We start from the raw sequence: 20,206 nt of genomic DNA, 5'->3' as shown, positions 1-20,206 counted from the left end.
ACATTAATTGTCTGTTCCAATTATATTTTCAGTTTTGGGTGTTAACATCAGACATATGACAGCTAATTGCAGGTTTCAAGAGACCTAAGTTTTTAAGGGGGTTTGATTGCATCTGTCTGAAATGTATGTTCTTTCAGTTATCAGGCTTAAATAGGGCTTTGCTCAATGAAGTTGGCAGATTGCTCTAGTATCATGTCTGCTAGTCAGCAGTTTGGCTTCCAGAGGATTATTTTACAGGGAATCATTGGATGTTTAACCAAATTTAATATGAGGCACTATCCAGAATTTTACCTAGATTTCCAGTCTTCATTTAGAGTTATGCCTCTGGTTGCTTTGCCCTGTAACTAATGTTTCAATGGTTTAATTTTCCCAAGGATTCTTGGATACAACCAAGTTTGGTCCGTATTGATGAGACCTTTCATTTGAGGGATTTCAACTAAATTTGGTTTGGTGCTTTATAATGATGGAACCTTGAGTTAGATTTGCAGCATTTCACATCATTTACAAGATTCCACCCCCCCCACACACACACACACACACATATTTGGTATGGTGTTTTATATTGATGAAATCTTTCGTGCATTTGTTTTCCAACATTCCACTGTACTGTTAGCAGGAGTTATTCCTCATGATTGGTATTGATTTCTGCAGCATTACTTCATAAAGGAGTGTTTGATATTTAACTAAATTTGGCATGCAATTTTATGCTTATGAGACCATGAATGAGTTTACTTTCCAGCAGTCCACATTAACATTTAGAAGAATTATTGCCCCTGATAACCAATCCTTCTTTGGTTTCCACAGCATAATTTTACTAAGCTGTATTGAACTTCGGCTAAATTTATCATGCATTTTTGCAGTCTAGATCATCATTTAGAGGCATCTTCTTGGTTGCCATCACAAGTTCCTCTGATTAAGTCCCAGCACAGCAAACTGTAGCTATCCAGGCCTTGCAATACACTGTTAATCTTTAGTTATATACAGTGTACTTTGATCACAAGACTTGGACATTTTCTTCAAATTTCTACATGATGGAGGAAGTTGTCAACAGTTTTTGTCCATAATTTATTATATATCTACTTCATGTGTTTAAGAGAGTATAGTTTTAGATCATTATCACTAATTTCAAACATATTATAATGTTAGATGAAATTTTAACACAAATAATGCTTACTAAATTCTAATTATATGTCAAGTGTGTATCGATATACCTATACGTAGCAAGATAGACTTAAACCTTTAAGTGATTGTTTAGAAGCACATATAAAAAAATGTCAGTTAAAAATGCTTCTTGCATTCAATGCATGGAGATCTGAATTTTCAAAGATTTGTTTACATTACTGAATAGTCAGTGCTGGGAAGTGTGACCTCAGTTTTAATAGAGAATCTTTTCACACCATGTTTGGTAAAAAAAAATTCTAAGCTCCTCTGGAGAAAAATAAGAAGAAATTGATTTCTATCTGGCTGCCAAGGCAGTCAGATTGTTGTTTTGAAGGACATACACATATTGGCAATTCTACATTACTCTGGAATGACTGTCCTCTCTATTGACTATTGCTGTTAGACATGAGGTACTCTTGTGTCTGTTCTGTCTATTGACTGTTGTTGTTAAACCTGTATATCATTTAGACATCTGAGGCATGATATGCATAATAATACATAGTAAATGCCAAAATAAGTGTCATGCTATGTATAGTGTGATTTTGATCTATTAGTGCACTATGCATCACAATGCAGCATATTTTATAGTCTGCAAACATCTTAGTGTCCAAGACTAGTAGAGATCTAATAACAGTAGTCAATAGAGAGGACAGATACACAGATCTAATAACAATAGTCAATAGAGAGGACAGATGCACAGGTCTAATAACACTAGTCAATAGAGAGGACAGATACACAGGTCTAATAACAGTAGTCAATAGAGAGGACATATACATGGGTCTAATAACAATAGTCAATAGAGAGAACAGTTACACAGATCTAATAACAATAGTCAAAAGAGAACAGTTACACAGATCTAATAACAATAGTCAATAGAGAGAACAGTTACACAGATCTAATAACAATAGTCAATAGAGAGGACAGATACACAGGTCTAATAACAATAGTCAACAGAGAGGACAGACACACAGATGCACAAGTCTAATAACAGTAGTCAGTAGAGAGGACAGACACACAGATGCACAGGTCTAATAACAATAGTCAATAGAGAGGACAGATACACAGGTCTAATAACAATAGTCAATAGAGAGGACAGATGCTCCAGAGTACTGAAGGATTATTAATCATCATAGAGCAGGCTATATTCACATATTGAATAACATTATTTGGATATATTTACTCTTTATTGTTATTCAGGTTATAGATAATTCTGTTCCTGAGAAACACTTCAAGAACAAAATTAAGCTTTGTTTGGTAATTTCATATTTTTAAAATTGTATATTTTTTATGTATTGTGTTGAGTAATATTTTATTACTTGTATGAATACATTGTCTTAGTTCTAATGAATCAGCCAGCATATGAACGATTAGATAAAAGTCTTATGATACTGATGTGCATCATTGAACTGTTACACCTGTAATTGTTTTGTCTCTCAGATGGACAGTATAATCTTCACCATGAATAAGTGGCTGAAAGACAGTCAGATGTTTGATGGAGTTGACACAACAAGTTACGTATTTGATGTCTGGGTTCCTGAGGTATAAAACTCTTTGTCTACCCATTGTTTGTTAATCTGTCTTTTTGTGCTGATTGGATTCTCTCTGCATCTGTATGTCTGTTCCATTCTCTTTTTCCTCTCTCACTCTCACACAGCTTGATGGTCATTATTCAAATCATATTTTTATCATTGGTACATGGTAACAAAAGATATTTTCTGTCCTCACTTCTTTTAATACCATTCCCTGTATTCTGTATTGGTGAACAAAATAAGAAGCAAATTTTGAATCATTTTACTTAATTATATACATATTTGGACTTTCACTGCATTATTTGTAATATTTATCATTGTTATCACTGATGCTAAATTTTTGCATATGTCTGTGTCTCTTGGAGCACTTTTGCATCTTTTATGAGTTTATAACATCCATATTTTACATCAGTAACTTCAGGTGCTTTGTTTGTACACTGAAGGACAAATGAATTGTCTTATTCTCTGGAACCAGAAGTACATCACAAAGGGAAGTGTACAATCCTCTTCCATTATCCCTTGCCATGGCACTGTATTCCTTTACCTGTCAATTATCATATTGTATGATACATCTAAAGTTTATACACTTATCTGCTTGGGGTTGCTGTCTGGTTTGTCTTGTCTGCTTTTGCAGAAAGGTGATATGTGTGAACAGTGTTAATGTTTTATATTTTTTATATTTAAGCATTTGAAAGTCACATATCTGCATTGTTGCATTCAGCTTTGGTATAATATTACAATAGGTCTGAAATTTGTATGATAGGCTTTCATGTCTTGCTTGTGTTGCCAGCTTAAGCAGAGAACATGTTTCATTGTTTCAGACGTTTTATACTGAAATATTTTTACTTCAGGATGCTATTACTATAGGCCTAAAGTTTATTTACTTATATGCAGAAAGTTCCTGTATTGGCTATTGCTTCATAATCATTGTGATGAACAATGTTTTGTTTGAAAGCTTTTGAAGTCCAGTGCAGTTGTTATAGCAACAGACCTGCCAACCCTTATGATTTTGCCATAAATCTTACTGAAAAGATGCTAAAATTACATATTGAATGATAGAATAAAAACTGTACATGTGATCATTGTGTTGGATATTGGCTGGATTTGGGTCTTAGACTAGTGGATTATAGTAGGAAACTAGACTAACTATACAGTGGTACCTCAGGTTCTTTAAACCTACCCATGTTGTTCATGCAAAAAACACCCACCCAATCAAGATTTCACTTTTAAATTTTAATTTCCGATCATCTGAAAATGTCATCCAAACACAAATGTGGTGAAGGTGGAGAGAACATTCAGTCTAAAAAAAAAGTTTAAAAAGTGGTCACAAAAAGATAGAAAGGATTATTCTGATTCTTGGTCATAAAAAGAAAAAGTAAAAAAGGCGACCATTACATTTATTGCATGTTATGTCAGCTTTAGCATTTCCTTTGCCATGTAAGATGACTGTTGCCATAATATGAATTCCAGAAAGCATAAAGAATATGTTGCTTTGAAATCTCACTGAAGGTAATTGAACTTTTATGGAAATTGGATGTGAAATGGGACTGCTTTAATGACCTAAGTGGTTAGAGCATCCTTCTCATGTGGGAGGTCATGGGTTCAGATCCCAGCCAAGTCATACCAAAGATTTATAGAGGTTAGTGTTAGGACTGGTCAGCCTGGTGCCAGGATGATGTGACTGAATGGGACATAATGCTACATATCTGCAGCATGATACCCCAGTGCTAGACATCACTATTAACTGCCACACTGCAGACATCGTAGCAGTATGACTGATTTTTTTTTAAAGCTACGTTAAAAATCCAAATCACACACACACACTCACACACTGCATACATGCCAACCATTATGCTTTTGGCATAATCATTATGAATAATTTGTTTTCTCATTTTTATTAACATCCCATTAATCCCACAGACCGTATTCTAGAAAAGATTGCTTCTATGTAAATAGGAAATAAGAGTACGCTTTTCTGTAGACTTGCATGCACTTTCCTAACAGTATTGTTCTGTTTATAGCAGTTGCCCTATTTAAAAGAAATAGGCTGGTTCTACTTTTAAACTTTTGACCTCGGTTTCTATTTATAGCAGCTGTATGGCTTAGTTAGGAGAGAACATACTGGTTTTCTAACTTGTAATCTTTGCTTACAGATTCTTTGTTCAAATTGATATCTGGTACAGAACCAGTCTGTAGGTATTTGGCACTAAAAGTCAAGTCAGATTTATTCAAGTCAATGCGTGTGTTAGAGCAAAAATGTTTTTCAAATAATTTCACAGATGGATTAGAAAAAAATGAAAAATCAATTCGGAGATGAATACATGAACTACATATTACAGCGTTCCATTCTAGGGCAGCTTCACGACCCTTGCAGGCTGTGTGGAAAGGATTTTAATATTGGTCATGGTGGTAAAACAAAGAAACCTTGAATTAACTCATTTTACTAACTCCAGTACTAAGGTAACTTCGTTTTTTACAGCAGAACTAAATTGTGGACACAAATTTTATAAATGCAGAGACATTATGTACCGAGTTCTTAAAAGAACACTAACTATCCCTAGCGGTAGAAGATTATATTGGTCCTTTGTTCAAATGGATGTTTCCTGATTCTAAAGTTGCAGAAAATATGCATGTGCAAGAACAAAATCATCTAACATTGTTAGGTGTTTAGCAGAAGATACTTCACTTAAAATTGCAGAAGCCATGAAAAATTGCCTGTTTAGTATTGCAGCAGACAGGAGTATTGATTATGATGACATACATGCCAACCATTACGCTTTTGGCATAATCATTATGCTTTTTTTCACTAAATTACGCCTTACACATATCTGTGTACGCGTTTTCGGTATATCCCCCTCCCAAAAGAATGAATTTGTTTTCTCATGCAAGCACCTTTGGACACCTCTACTCCATTCGCATACAAATGCTTTTTGACGCCTCTACACCATTCTCATGGAATCGCCTTTCGACGCCTGCTGTAAACAGCCATTTTGAGCAGGTTTTCGTAATGCTACCTTTGGGGAAGACCCCCTATAAGATACTACATTCATTGCTGCAAATGACCATTACGTCAGATCATGTGGTTGCTGTTTAATGCTCTGGTCGAAATCTGCTATTTAAAGTAACTGGGTCATATTCTCCACTCTCCAAAATGGAGGTCGCGGATTTCGTTCCGTACTTACTCGAGTTTTCACAATTAGAATCACAACTATGAAAGCTTCAATAACTTAGGTAAAGGCTCTGGTATTGATGTAGGCAGCAATTAGTTTTTATAAATTATCAAATTCAGATGACTTACTGTTGTAGACACAGACAAAGAACTTGTAAATTTCGAGTATGAGAAATGGCAGCTACGGTTGGTCATGCAGCCTCACTAACTAAAGGGGAATGAGTTCTCTCAAAATTTTAAAGCACATAAAAAATTCTAACACGAAAAATAATTACACAGCTATAACAATCGGACTTTACTCTTAAATTTTTTCCATACATAATGGACGTGTACCAAAAAGGTAAAATGGTTAAAATTGCTGTTGAACGTAATATACACTGCACTGCTTAGGAGTTAACAGGCAGGCCTATGTGTATGGAGTCGAATAGGTAACAGGTGTTCTGTTTATAGCACACTGCACTGGGTAACTTTGCTACATGTGTATCGAAGAGTTTACAAGCCATACACTCTTTGAAGAGTCTGTGTAAGAGACTTTGACAGCGAAAAGGGCAAAGATAGAGTGCTCTTCTTTCATTACCAGAATTAACAGTAGATTCCACTGGAGAAAACAATTTTTTATTGCTTGATAATGCTTTGAATAAACATAAATGTGAGAGATTATTAAGTATTGTTAACAAAAATAAAAGTAAATTCAGATCCAGGCTCAATAACCCAGCACTTAGTGCTCTACTAGTGTGCAAAGCATTCATCGTCTCAGCTAGTACAAAGTGTTTTGAAATGCAGTTTTATATAAGAAAACTTGAAGCAGTAATTGATGTTAAAAGTCCAGAGGGATAAATAAATCATGTTGTACATGTGCTCATTGAATTTTTATCATGTTATTTGTGGATTACTCTTTTTCTGCTTGGACTACTCTTTGTGTCCACTTGGATTTCACTTTTTCCTTGCCAGGGGTTGGCATGTACATGATGACAAAAAGTTGTACTCATCTGTGTAAGAGACTTTGACAATGAAAAGGGCAAAGTCAGAGTGCTCTTCTTTCATTACCAGAATTAACAGTAGATTCCACTGGAAAAAACAATTTTTTATTTGCTTGATAATGCTTTCAATAAATACAAGTTGGCAGAACTGTATGGGGTTTTCAGCTGATGCTGCATCAGTGATGACTGGAATTCATAAAGGAGTTGCATACTAGGTTTTGAAAAATGTCTCCATCATTGTTCATATCATGCCGTCTCTGTCATATGATGCACCATTTTGCAGGAAAGGCTGCTGATAAATTAGAAGGAGAACTCCTGAAGTATCAAGTTGGCACTCTGCCTGACAATGTACTTCATGGGGACGGAGTTGATTTTTTCATCGTATTTGCCAGCTAAAAGACCCAATAACTGGAAGATATAAATTTCCTCTTCTTTGTCAGGTTATAAAAGGAATACAGTTTTTTTTCTTTACCATTCTAATTCTGACTGTGAGAGATTGTTCAGCACTGTTAACAAAAGTAAAACTGATTTCAAATCCAGGCTCTGTAATAACCCAGCACTTAGTGCTCTGCTGGTGTGCAAAACATTTATAGTCTCAGCTGGTAGAAAGTGTTTTGAAATGCAATATGAGTCTGTTGCTTTTTAAAGCTCAAAGTGTTATATATGAAAACTTGAAGCAGTAATTGATGTTAAAGTCCAGAGGGATAAATAAATCATTTTATACATATGCTGATGAATTTTTATCATGTTATTTGTGGATTACACCTTTTCCTCGCCAGGGGTTGGCATGTATGACACCGATCTGTAATGCATGAAACTGGACTAGAGGTCATAAAGACTGAAGTCTGATTTTGTAACTATTGCATAATGTTGCAGCTTCTGCATCAGACAGCACTTCAGCTCTATTCAGGTACATGTCTCCCAGATCGTCAGTAGCAAATAGTTACCAGCACTGTAGAATAAAAACTTATGCCATTGTATTGCAACACTTAGTTCAGAAAAACATTGTGAATCGTATTTCATCCCAACCCTTTAGTATAGGTACTGATGATTGGGAGACGTTGTACCCAGTTATTTTTTTGTATAGATATTTTGATCACACAGCAGGAGTTATTAAGCTCTTTTGTCATTTCCAACATGAGACCCTGCTGGGGAAAATATTTTCACAATATTGGATGGCAATTTTGAAAAAGAGAAATGTACACTTGAATAAATGCATAGCATTTGAATCAGTCAGTGATGATGGATATCAATAAAGGTGTGTTTGGACATTTAACTAATCCCTCAGAGTGCTTAAGTGGATGTTTGTGCCATTTGATACATTTAGTACCTAAAAGCGGGCTTATAAACTGCCTGTGAGTTTTAATGACTTGTCAGTGGACATATATTATTTGTATAAAAATGTGAAAAGACAATTGGAACAGAAAGGTTTTCCGAGTCTGTGTGGAGAAGAGCAGAAAAGGATACTGAAGCATAGACAAGATGAATGTCTATTAATGAAGGTATAAAGAAACTGCTGCAACAGGTTGAACCGTGACAAATGTATTTTCAGAAAGAAACCAAGAAACAAGAAGTTTGAGGCAAAAAGTTTGAAGCCAAAGGTTGCAGATCAGAGAGGGAGTCTAGTATAAATGATAATGTTAATTGTGTCCAGTAACAAGGAAGGAAAAAAAAAAATACATGCAGTAAAACTTTGAACTGTCATAATTCTAGAAGTCAAGCTAGTACTACCCCAAGTCTGTTACAAGAGTCGAGATTGAAGAAAAAAAACCCCAAAGAAATTGCCAAAGAGGAAGCTAAGTCACAGAAATTGAGTGAAAGGATAAGTCAAGATTTCAGAATGCTCCGGTTGCCTAGTGGTTGGAGCGTCAGCCTCGGATGCAGGAGGTTGCAGGTTCAAAACCCAGCCAAGTCATACCAAAGACTTATAAAATGGACTAACAGCTGCATCACTTGGCGCTCAGCATTAAGAGGTTAGTGTTAGGACTGGTTGGCCTGGTGTCAGGATAATGTAAGTGGGTGGGACATCATGCTGCATGTCTGAGGTGTGATGCCTCAGTGCTAGACATCACTATAAACTGCCACACTGCAGACATCATAGCGATATGACTGAAAAGTTGTTAAAACTACGTTAAAATATCCAAATCACTTACACTAGGTTTCAAACATAATCAGTCAGAAATGACAAGAGGGCCTTTATAAAAATGAGTACAGAGAGGAAAAGGCTATGAGTGTGTGTAAGGCTACGCTGTCAAGGAGAGTGAGGCTTTACTGATTATTTCTGGACCACATCGTTATGTCAGACATAACCTAATTCTGCAATAGGGAGAGAAGGCTGCAGAAATTTCATAAGCCAAGGATCTTACTAACATTGATTATCATGACTTAGAAACAAACATCAGCTGATACACTTATGAAAGGTTCAGAAACAAGAAAATACATGGCCTATGTTAGCCTACATGAAAGTAGCATCTGTGAATTCTATAAAGATGTAAGGGACTATTACACAGGTGTTTGTTATTACATAGTGGGGAGGTTTCCCTTCAGTAATAAACTTCTCAAGCTTAGTGCAGTTGCTGATGTGTCAAAAAGAATTATTTCATCAGTGTGATGTATTTCCAAGAGATCTGCATATATGGAACCCAGGGAAACCAACTGCCAAGATAACTTAGAAGCTGAATTGAATCCTGAGATCTTTAACACTGCAAGAGCTTATGTGTAATGGGTACTTATCAGTAAACTCAAGGATGCAAATTGAAATACAAATTGCTGTCAGCGCCATGAAGGCTTAGTCCTACAATGTAACATGTATCACATGTTATTTATGTTTTATTGCTACGTCTTACTGCCCAAATAATGGCCTTTTATAGCATGTTCCGATGTCATTTGACATTGAAATGAATAATCAGAGTTTCAGGAATATCTCACACACTTGGCAGCCCTTCTACAAATTGATGTGTAATTAAAATACTTACTGTGCTGTTTTTATCCTGGTGGAATCAAAATCTGGCACTGGCAAATGGATGCATTTTCATTATCTTTTGACATACATTTGAATTTGTTGAAATGCGATGGTTGTCGAGGTATGCCAAAGTAGGTTCATGTTGGGGAATATCTTAGTTGAACAAATGAAATGTTGCTTACAGTTCCAAAAGGCATAATATATTTTTATTCATTTCATTAAAAAATCATCCTTCAACCTAACCCTATTTTGGCATCCCTGGCTTCCATCGCTTTCCAGCCAACTGAAATGTAGGCCAACGAAACTTGAAAACAGGTCCATTTGCTTGTGTGAGAATTTTAATTTCTTCAGACAAAGACATCAGAGTAAGTAAAGTCTCACTAATACATTATAGCTTTAATATGTGGAAAAGCAATGATATTGGCTGCCAAGTGTGAGATAATTCTGAAAATTTGACTTTAGTTACAATGTCAGTTGACATCAAAACATGCTACACAGCGCCATCATTTAGGCAGTAAGACCTCAACATCCAAAACATAAATATCAAGGATGAGGTCTTACATTGTAGGAATACATGAAGGCTGTGCCATATACCGGTCAAATAGTCGCTATATTATACAAGTACAAAGAAATGAATTTAACAGTTGTTAAACCTTACATGTTACCAGTATTTGATAATCTTTTGCACCTTAATGAAAATTGGTCTAATATACAGAAAACTACAGACTGCCTTTGTAAGAATTAATCTTTATGGTTGGCAATAGCTTATTATGTCTGTATGAAACCAGCTAGGTCTTATAGTTATTGACTTGCCATAGGTTACTAGTCCGTCTTAAATGGAATTTTAAGTTGATTTAATTGATATACAAGTCATTTCTATTTTAGGCTGTGGTGTTTGGGCTGAAAAAACTTCATAGCTATAGTACCAAGAGGGCATGGGAGATGTTTGGAAAAGGAGCTAAACATACCAAGGAAGAACTTCAACATGTACACTACAGCATCATCAGTTCTGTCTGAATAAATCAGTACTTAAGCCATGAAAGAAGCCGATTTAAAAAGACACTAAGATCATAAATAGACCTTGGATACTAAATTGTAAACAGGCTGTATCTACCAGTATACCAAAAGATACGTTACAAAGTGGAATGGATTAAACTGATGATGTACACCACACAGCATTACAAATTGTGACACTTTAGTGACAGCAATATTGAGCTGGTTAGGACGGGTATTTTTATAATTTAACTCTTAGTACCATGAAAGGTTATACATTTTTATGTTATTAGAAAGAGAACAGTAGTAAATTGGTCTTCAATAAAGCCATACATTATTGATGAAATGCTTGACGTCGTGAGGGGCATTTTGTGATAACTGTTTTTATTGTTGCACAAAGATTATGTAAAGAAATTGCAACATTAAAAACATATTTGTCTTTTAAAATAGATGTATCTTTTCCATTCTAACATGAAGATTAAACTAAATTTGGCTTGTGTACACAATCTTTGTGTGTTAACATACTGTCAGAGAACTTGAGTGTTTAGCTAAATCATTGGCTCTTGTATGATTGCATTACATTGTTATGCCTTACTGGGCCTTACTGTTTTTTTGGGGCTGTGTAAAAGAAAGCAAATTTAGAAAAGAAGCAATGAAATATATATTTTTGCCAGTCTGAAAAATCAACCATATGAATAAATAGTTGATCTCTATCTTATGTACATATGTAAAATAAAAGAGACTAGTATTAATCAGACAGATGCTGTAAAGGATGTGAAAATGTTATTTACAAAATCATTCGTTACAATCAGGCACGTAATTGCATTGCAAGCACAAATCTTATTTTTGATATAACACTGATATGTCTGTCATTAAATGACAGTACCTTTAAATACTAGATTCCTGTATTTTTTACTCAGTATCTGTCTTTCTCCATTTGAGAATGGACACATTTAAAATATGTTAATGAACCAGTTCACAAATGGTACCCCAAAACCAGTATTTTATGAGCAGCAAAAATCTTGCCATCTGTTAATATTACAAATTCCAGTATTGTTTTCAAAATACAATACTGGTAGATACTGTGTATATTGATAATACTAGACAAGTAGTATTTTCATCCAGTATTTTCCACTATTGTTTGTAGTTACAGTCAGTATTGTAATAGAGCAGGTTCAGGTATATTTGGACAGTTATTCTTTTGTAACCTGCATTGTGGAAGCTAGTATTGTAATGTGATCAATATTTACCCTTGTCCCATGTTCATAATTTACATATCCTTTTCAATGTAAAGGTCATGTGGGGCTGTTTCATTTTTAGGTTGCAATGGAAATAGTTTGGACTGTTTTCCTTGTTTAGGTTTTTGTGTTTGAGGGTTGTATGTTTAGTTTTTTTTAATCCCGTCTGCAAACAAAAAAGTTTTGTAAACAAATGAAAATTTTTAGACTGCCTTTCTTCAACTTTTAAATGATCAAACATAAGCTATGATCTTTGAATATGAACATGCAAATATCGATCTAACTGTAGTCACATTCAGAGCTTAATTTTCACTTGGAGGGTCAGTCATATATTGCAGTCATTGAAGTTCTACAAGATAGATGTTGATAAGTATGGACAGTGATTGCACTCTTATTCAGTTTGAGGCACTGATGTCATATTCCTTCTTACACTTAAAATATTTGCTTTGGTCTGTGTCAATTTCCACAAAAGAACCTTCACTTTTGTTTCTCAATTTCAAAACCTTCCTGAACAACAAAGTTTCCATTGTGTCTATTTGGGTGCTCCACGAAAACAAATCAAATCCAATCTCAGTTAGTCTCATTCTGTTATTAAACTCTAGTGAACTTGTGGTCATTCTATATTAATAACCTGGATATATGTGCTCATCAAGCAACTCAGTCCTTGATTAAGGTCTTAATATATTTAGGTTAGTGCATGTGTAAAATGACACTTATCTTTCTTGATTGAGGGAAAAGAAACACTTCTTCTGTGTACAGGTGGAAGTCAAGAAGGAAAGGTACTACAAAAAAGGAAGTTGGAGGAAGCTACTGTACAAAGGCCAAAAAAAATTCTCCACTTAAGCCAAATAAAATAAAATGACTTTTTAACATGTCTGGTTTCTCCGAATAGTCTGAAATGACCTGAGCCACTCTAGGTACTTGATATTGTTCAGCAACATGCATGACTTCTTTGCAATACTAAAAATATTGCATTTGCAATACTAAAAATATTGTAAGACCAGAATTTTTATCACTAGAGTTAGAATGGACAGCGCCAAAATGCCATTGTTGCCATCATGACAGTGTAGAAACACCTGTATTGTAACTCGGACAGTACTTGATTTGTAAGTATTGTAACACCCGTGTATGATGTATGCATATATGTATGTATGTTTAGCTAGGATGATTGCCTAACTGCCAACTGTATCATAGCTTTACCTAAAATTGTTGGATGTCAGCTGAATTTGGTAGACAGGCTTTTATTGTTGTGACTTTAGATGAGTTCAACTGCTATGTTTCTACTTTATGGTTTTAGGGGTTTTGATGTCCCTATCATTCAAAACTTTAGTTTACAGAGTATTGTATTACAGCTTTACCCCATTTTAACATGCCTCATTGTAACTCAGTTCCAGATATAATCCAGTGGACCCCATGACCAAATGATACCAATATATAACAATAAGGGTTGAAAGAAACGATGGTGAAACTTAGCCTTATGTCTTCATTTCATTATCATTGAACAGAATTTTGATTGTGTCCACTATAGCAAGGTTCCATATATTGCACTGTTCTCAATATATTCAAGTTCCTTATGTAGCACAGTGCTTGATTAACATGGTTAACAAGGTCAGCAGTTATTGACCCCTACTACCATGTTATAACAAGGGAGAGCTGTACCTGGAAATGCTGGATTTTAACCAAATTTGGTTTGCAACATTTTAGCTCATTAGGCGGTGCAAAATAGTGAGTTAGATTTACAAATGTTAAAGATTGGTCTTGCATCTGGCTGAGCTTGTAAACACTCTGGTGACTATTTATTGTCAAATTTTGAACAAGGTTATTAAAAAGTCTAAAATCATTAACATATTTGTCAGGTTTGGTTATTTTACAAACTTGATAAATAAGCTTATATAATTATGTTATTGGTAATATCTGTCAATATTAATGATACTACCTTGCATCTGACTGTCCAAGCTTGTTTCTTCTTGTGAGACTTTTTTTCAGGTGATCAGTATATATCATCAGGATCTTGGATGAGTGTGAACTTGAGCTACATGTGTTAATTTTGTTTTTAGCCTTGAAGATAATTTTTTCAGATTAGTGAAATATGTAAAACTGACAAGCAAGGGTTGGGAGCAAATTTACAAAGGGTTATTTTCAATATTGTAGAAGCCAGCCATGTCAAATGGTCAACTATTATATGAGCCATGTGGGTGATATCAAGCCCACCTGGCCTTTTGTTATGTGAGCTTGTATTAGTTTAATTTTCAGCTAATTTGCATTTGATTGGTTACAAGTATACAATATCAATAAATAGCATAGTGATGGTCCATATTTAAAATGTATTGTTTTTTTATAATCCTAACAAAGCATGATGTAATCATTTGATTTCAAATGAATGTTGTGTGCAACTTTATATTACTAAACTTGTGGATGAATTTGATTAGCTAACATCATTTCATAGTGCTGTGGACTATTATTTGTGTTGCAAAGATCTGTTTAAGGTTCTGCTGAGCAAACTGTTAAATAGAGCTTTTGCAGTCACTAACAGCTCTAGTCCCCACGAATGTGATCACCATTGTACTTTTGCTGTCTTGCTAGTATTGCCATGTTAAAGTGCCCAAAACATTTGTCATATATATGTTATCATATATATTGGGCATTATTTTATGGCATTTCATATATTCATTACCACTGCTTGCAGATTGTTTGAAATTTATTTTTTGTGACTTTTATTAAAAATGATACCTCAATATGCTTTTCTCCTAGAACACTTCCAGTTTTGATTACCAAGAGTAAAGGAACTGATTGCCTGAAAAAAAGAAACAATCTAAATTATAATTTAATTTCATATGAAAGACAGTTTTGCTCTGTACACCACAAAAAAAGCTTTATCAGTAAATTTAACTTTTAAAGAGCCTGGACGATTTTTATTATGTGTATTCCTTGGAAAGAATTTTGTATCAGACCAACATTAAATAAGTCAAATTGACAAAATATCAACCTTGGGAAATAGTTTACATTTGGTGATGTTCTTAATAATACTACATAAAGCTGGTTATTGAAGTGGTCAGTTAATGCCAGGTGATCAGTAGTAGGTCCACTTGGGCCACTTGTTAAATACTGTTGTGTAATCTGGCAAACAATAGGCATTGAGTAATTCTATATAAGCATTTTGTTTCTTGCTGTAATTTTGACAAAGTTGCATACAAATGTTCCATCATCATTGTTTGCAGTTCAAAGAACATAACTAAATGGTAGTGTTGGTTCATGTGTTTTTTCTTCATAGAACACTGAATGCATACAAATTGGAGTTATATAAACATTTCATATCATTTGCAAAAATTGTATATGATTTTAATGCCAGTGAGAAGGCTAAAGTAATTCTTTATTTTAATGGACATCAGTAGTATTTTGCAACTGATGTTACAAGATTTAAAAATTTAAATTATGAATTAAAGATTCAATTTTTTTGCTGATTAATAATCATGTATTGGAAATTTGCAAAGAGCTGAATGTACCCACAATGAAGACCAGTGACAAATTTAAAAATGGCACAATTTTCTTATTGCCTCTATGGAAGTCAGCGTCATTTAATTGCAGGAATATTTTTTATTGCTTCCATTTTTTAGTTTTGTTGAAAATGAATATCTTGCTTCTTTTCACAGTCATATTTTTCATATCTCAGTGTGTTTCAACATTTGAGGAAATGTCTGTTTTGTTACATTTTAGTATAATTCCCATGTCAGAAAAATTTTCATGTGCAATTTTTGCCATTTATGCAGTATTCTAAATTTTCCAGTTCTATATTATCATATTTTAAACTTGTGACATGGTCCCAAAGCTCTGTAAAAAAGTGAACCACACCAAAATTGCCACTCATAAGGTATTCTCCTTGTTTGCATAGGCATGTTATCCATTGCATAGGCATGTTATCCAGTGCATAGGCATCTTATCCAGTGTATTGGCATGCTATCCAGTGCATAGGCATGTTATCCATTGCATAGGCATGTTATCCAGTGTATAGGCATGCTATCCAGTGCATAGGCATGTTATCCAGTGCATAGGCATGTTATCCAGTGCATTAAAGCATGCTACTTTTGTACTGTTTCTCTTTTTGTCTCTTAATTTATCTCATAAAAAACCCCAAAGAATGCTTTGCATGTGAAACTGTATATGCTTTTTCTGTATATGTTTTTAGTAGAAATTATGGGGACTATTTGATAACAGTTACTCATTTATGTCAGGTTGTGCTTTTCCTATTAAACTTTTCAAATTAGGTGCATTTTTTTTGCAAACAGACTATGCATAACTTAAAATCAGTGATAAGTCATTTTATAAAGGCCATGCTTTTGTATAGATGGGATAGTAATTTAAGTTTATCAGGGAAAAATATAGTTATTTAAACCTTGATAAAGTGTTAGCCTATCTAAGCATTACTCCCAGAATCTAGCCATCAGTAAAATTTTCAGTGCACACAGAACTTTGAAACATGATTTTGAATATTGTCTCTTTTTCTCAGTGTCAAATAGGATATGCTGTCAAAAGATTCTTTTTTACTTTTCATTATCAACAAGTCATGACAAGGCAAGTCCATATATACTTTATCTTCACCCATTTTTAACATGGTTTCCATTCCTCCAAATAATTGGTACCGCAAATCTTTTAGTTGTACACTATGACCAGCACAGTGGCAATAATGAAAAATCACTGCTCATCCAGAATGGAAAGTCACATTGATAACGCATCCAGAATGGAATATCACATTGATAAGGCACCCAGAATGGAAAGTCACATTGATAAGGCATCCAGCATGAAGTGTCACATTGATAAGGCATCCAGAATAGAAAGTCACATTGATAAGGCATCCAGAATGGAAAGTCACATTGATAAGGCATCCAGAATGGAAAGTCACATTGATAAGGCATCCAGAATGGAACGTCACATTGATAAGGCATCCAGAATGGAAAGTTTCATTGATAAGGCATCCAGAATGGAAAGTCACATTGATAAGTCATCCAAATTGAAAGTCACATTGATAAGTCATCCAAATTGAAAGTCACATTGATATGGCATCCAGAATGGAAAGTCACATTGATAAGGCATCCAGAATGGAAAGTCACATTGATAAAGCATCTAGAATGGAAAGTCACATTGATAAGGCATCCAGAATGGAAAGTCACATTGATAAGGCATCCAAATGGAACGTCACATTGATAAGGCATCCAGAATGGAAAGTTACATTGATAAGGTATTCAGAATCGAAAGTCACATTGATAAGGCATCCAGAATGGAAAGTCACATTGATCATTTGGCATTTCACTAAAACACTTCTTAAGTAGTCAGTTTGGATAAAGTGAAAGTGGAGCCAGTCATACAGCCAGTATTTGTACCAGAATGGCCACCTTTAAAATTTTGTTATTGCCACTCTCAAGTGAATGGTCATGTTGACCTTTTGCTAAAAGACTTACTTAAGATGTCTGGTTGGTCTAAATAAAAATGGTGCTAATCAGGTGCCTAATTTCTTGGCCATGGTGTCTATTGTGAAAATCTTGATTTAGCTACTTCATTTGATTGTTGTAATGACATGGGGTTTTCACTAAAAGACTTTGAATATGTCTATTTTAAAGGAGGCTTATAATTGTATTCTCCACCATCAACTATTAGCATTTTTGTGGATAGCTTGCACTTGGGTTAAGGAAGAACCCTATCAGTTCTAAGATCGAGAGTTCAAAGGTCAAAGTCACTGACTGAAATAAGAAAAATGGTTTCTGCAAACTAAAGTTTTCCATCATCTATGGTTACCAAATCATGTGGATGGCATGCACCAGGTGTAAGGGAGAACCCTACTGATTTTGGAGTTTTAAAAATATCATAGGTCAAGGTCACTGGTATGAAAAAATAATAATGGTTTCCACACAATAACACTAGTTTTATATGATGTAAATCATCAGAAATTTTTTCTATGGCTTGGAGTAAGGCTATTAATTTGGAGCCCATAGTTTGAGGTCACTGACTGAAACAAGAAAAGTAATTCTTGACGAAAACATTCATTTTGACACCACAAATCAGGTAAAAAGTTCTGTGTTCAAGGTTACTGTCACTTAGGAAAGAAAACTGGCTTTTGTAAAAAAAAAAAAAAATTGGGTTATCAACAAAGAGGACTAAGAAAAATGGTTTATCTTCTAATGTTGTTACTCCTAAATGAAACTGGCACTGATGAGACTGCCAGTATATCCATTTTGCTAGTCTTTTTATGGTTGTTCCTTCTACAGATACATTCATAATAGATACTGCGATTTCACTAAAATACTTCCTATCTGAACAGATATGGTCATAACAGACATAGACCTTTCACTGAAATATATACTGTGATATCTTATTGGCCGTAAAGAAAAGTGTTGCCTATCAGTGTCTGCCATTTTGAAAATCTTGTTATCAATACCATTTGGAACGGAATAATTGCATTGACATGGGGTTTTCACTGAAACAATTCTCACTATTAGTCCTTGATGAAAATAATGACAAGGTGATCCCCACAAATTTTTAAAAGCCTCCATAGCAATGTTGAACTTTTTCTGAATGAAAATGACCTCTGACCTCCACTATATCTTAGTAGTGTCCATCAGAGAAATTTTATCACAACTCCACTTTCATGAATGGTGACATTGTCATGGGGGGTTCACTGTTTGCTGTATTTAATTGATAATATAAAAACTGGAATAGATCTGACCACCAACATGGCAATACTTTTGCCCAATTGTTTTGAAAACTATACTTAATTGACATTGGGACTGAGTCAAAGGTCATTGCTTGCATGTTTATATTTCACTGACTTAATTGACATTGGGATTGAGTCAAAGGTCATTGCTTGCATGTTTATATTTGACTGAGCTTATAAACACAGCAACTTCAACAACAGAGGTTTGACCAAACATTATATATCTAATCACATTTTCTAGTGAACACATTCATCATCAGCATTACAAGGTCAGAGATCTTGTGTGTTTAGCGTGACAACACAAACAAATATGAATGTATTTTTATCAAGCCCAGTTTGTGCATATAATGAAGAATATATTGAATGATGCCTCCTAAAAAATTGGGTTTTTTTCTCAAAAGAATGTCAGTGATATTTTGTCCATGATATCAAGTTCCATGTTGGAAGCCATGACCAAATAATTTGTACTGCATTAACTGATATCTTGAGAAAATGCTAACTTAGACCTGTTAGAAAATATTCTTCTCACTAGATTTGGTATGTTGCAGTTAAGAATATCATTAGAGATGCTTATAATACTCAGTATATATAAAGGACCAAAAAAATGGACTTGTATTGGATTCCTGGAAATTCTTTTCAGCCAGTAGAGCATCAGTTCTTTCAAGGGACTCTTGGTTAGATTAAACGTCTTGTTAAGATATTTTATCTGAATAAAAGGCAGGCTCAACAAAGAAGGGGGTACCTTGTTTTTAATAGAGTTAAGAAACTTGAAGAGAGGATTAACACATTCATATCATGTCACTTTGGTTTAAATTGTATCTATTAGTAATGCATCTCAGTTGTTTATTTTGTATTGATACGGGCACAAGCGTCAGAGTTATGTAAACACAACACCAGTCTGACTATTAATTTAGAAAAATGTACACAATTTTTGAATGATTATACAAGATGGGTAAGTTTGTGAACAGATGCCAGAGTATTCTTGTTGGTTACATGAATAAATGTTATTTTTACAACTATACTGCATTACTTAATAGTTTGAAAATTGATTTAAAAAGTTTTTATTTGTGATGTTAATATAAGAATTCATGTAATTGTACTTACACATATTTGCAATTTTTACACATCTGCAGTTTGTATATTTGGAATTGTTGCATATTTGATTATGTTATCTTTCCACCCACAGTTGAGATGTTTTTGGAAATTTGCAATAAAAATTAAATGGAAATTTTTCTGACTTGTCTTGTCGGGGGCCATAACGTTATGGCTTTGCATCCATTCATTGACAGGTTTTATTTTCATCATCATCTCAAAAATAACTTGACCATTTGGAGTCGGATTTTACAAATGGTGTCCATGCTTCAATGCTTTTCTGGTTAGCTGTCCACTCTAAGTAAAATTGTGATAGTAGTGCCCAGCATCACTCATGTGTCATCATCCATCGTACATTGCCTGGATGTGTCCTTCAACA

General features: G+C 34.4%; 1 protein-coding gene across 6 annotated transcripts in view; it reads left to right on the top strand.

Moving 5' to 3' along the window:
* The window catches only part of LOC149802023 (uncharacterized), a 126,776-nt gene extending 106,813 nt beyond the window's left edge, over positions 1 to 19,963 (top strand). For all 6 annotated transcript variants that reach the window (XM_089956420.1, XM_089956419.1, XM_089956423.1 and 3 more), the window contains 2 exons: positions 2,599 to 2,700; positions 10,687 to 19,963. In XM_089956420.1, coding sequence (XP_089812546.1) covers positions 2,599 to 2,700; positions 10,687 to 10,818 — 234 coding nt within the window. In that variant the 3' untranslated portion in view covers positions 10,819 to 19,963. The remainder of the gene's footprint in view (positions 1 to 2,598; positions 2,701 to 10,686) is intronic.
* Positions 19,964 to 20,206: the final 243 nt, after the last annotated feature.

The sequence above is a fragment of the Sinohyriopsis cumingii genome, chromosome 4 (assembly GCF_028554795.1).
Source record: "Sinohyriopsis cumingii isolate HCF-2022 chromosome 4, ASM2855479v2, whole genome shotgun sequence".
In the NCBI taxonomy this organism is placed as follows: Eukaryota; Metazoa; Mollusca; class Bivalvia; order Unionida; family Unionidae; genus Sinohyriopsis; species Sinohyriopsis cumingii.
The sequence above is the reverse complement of the archived record's forward strand: the minus strand, read 5'-3'. Positions and strand labels throughout refer to the sequence as shown.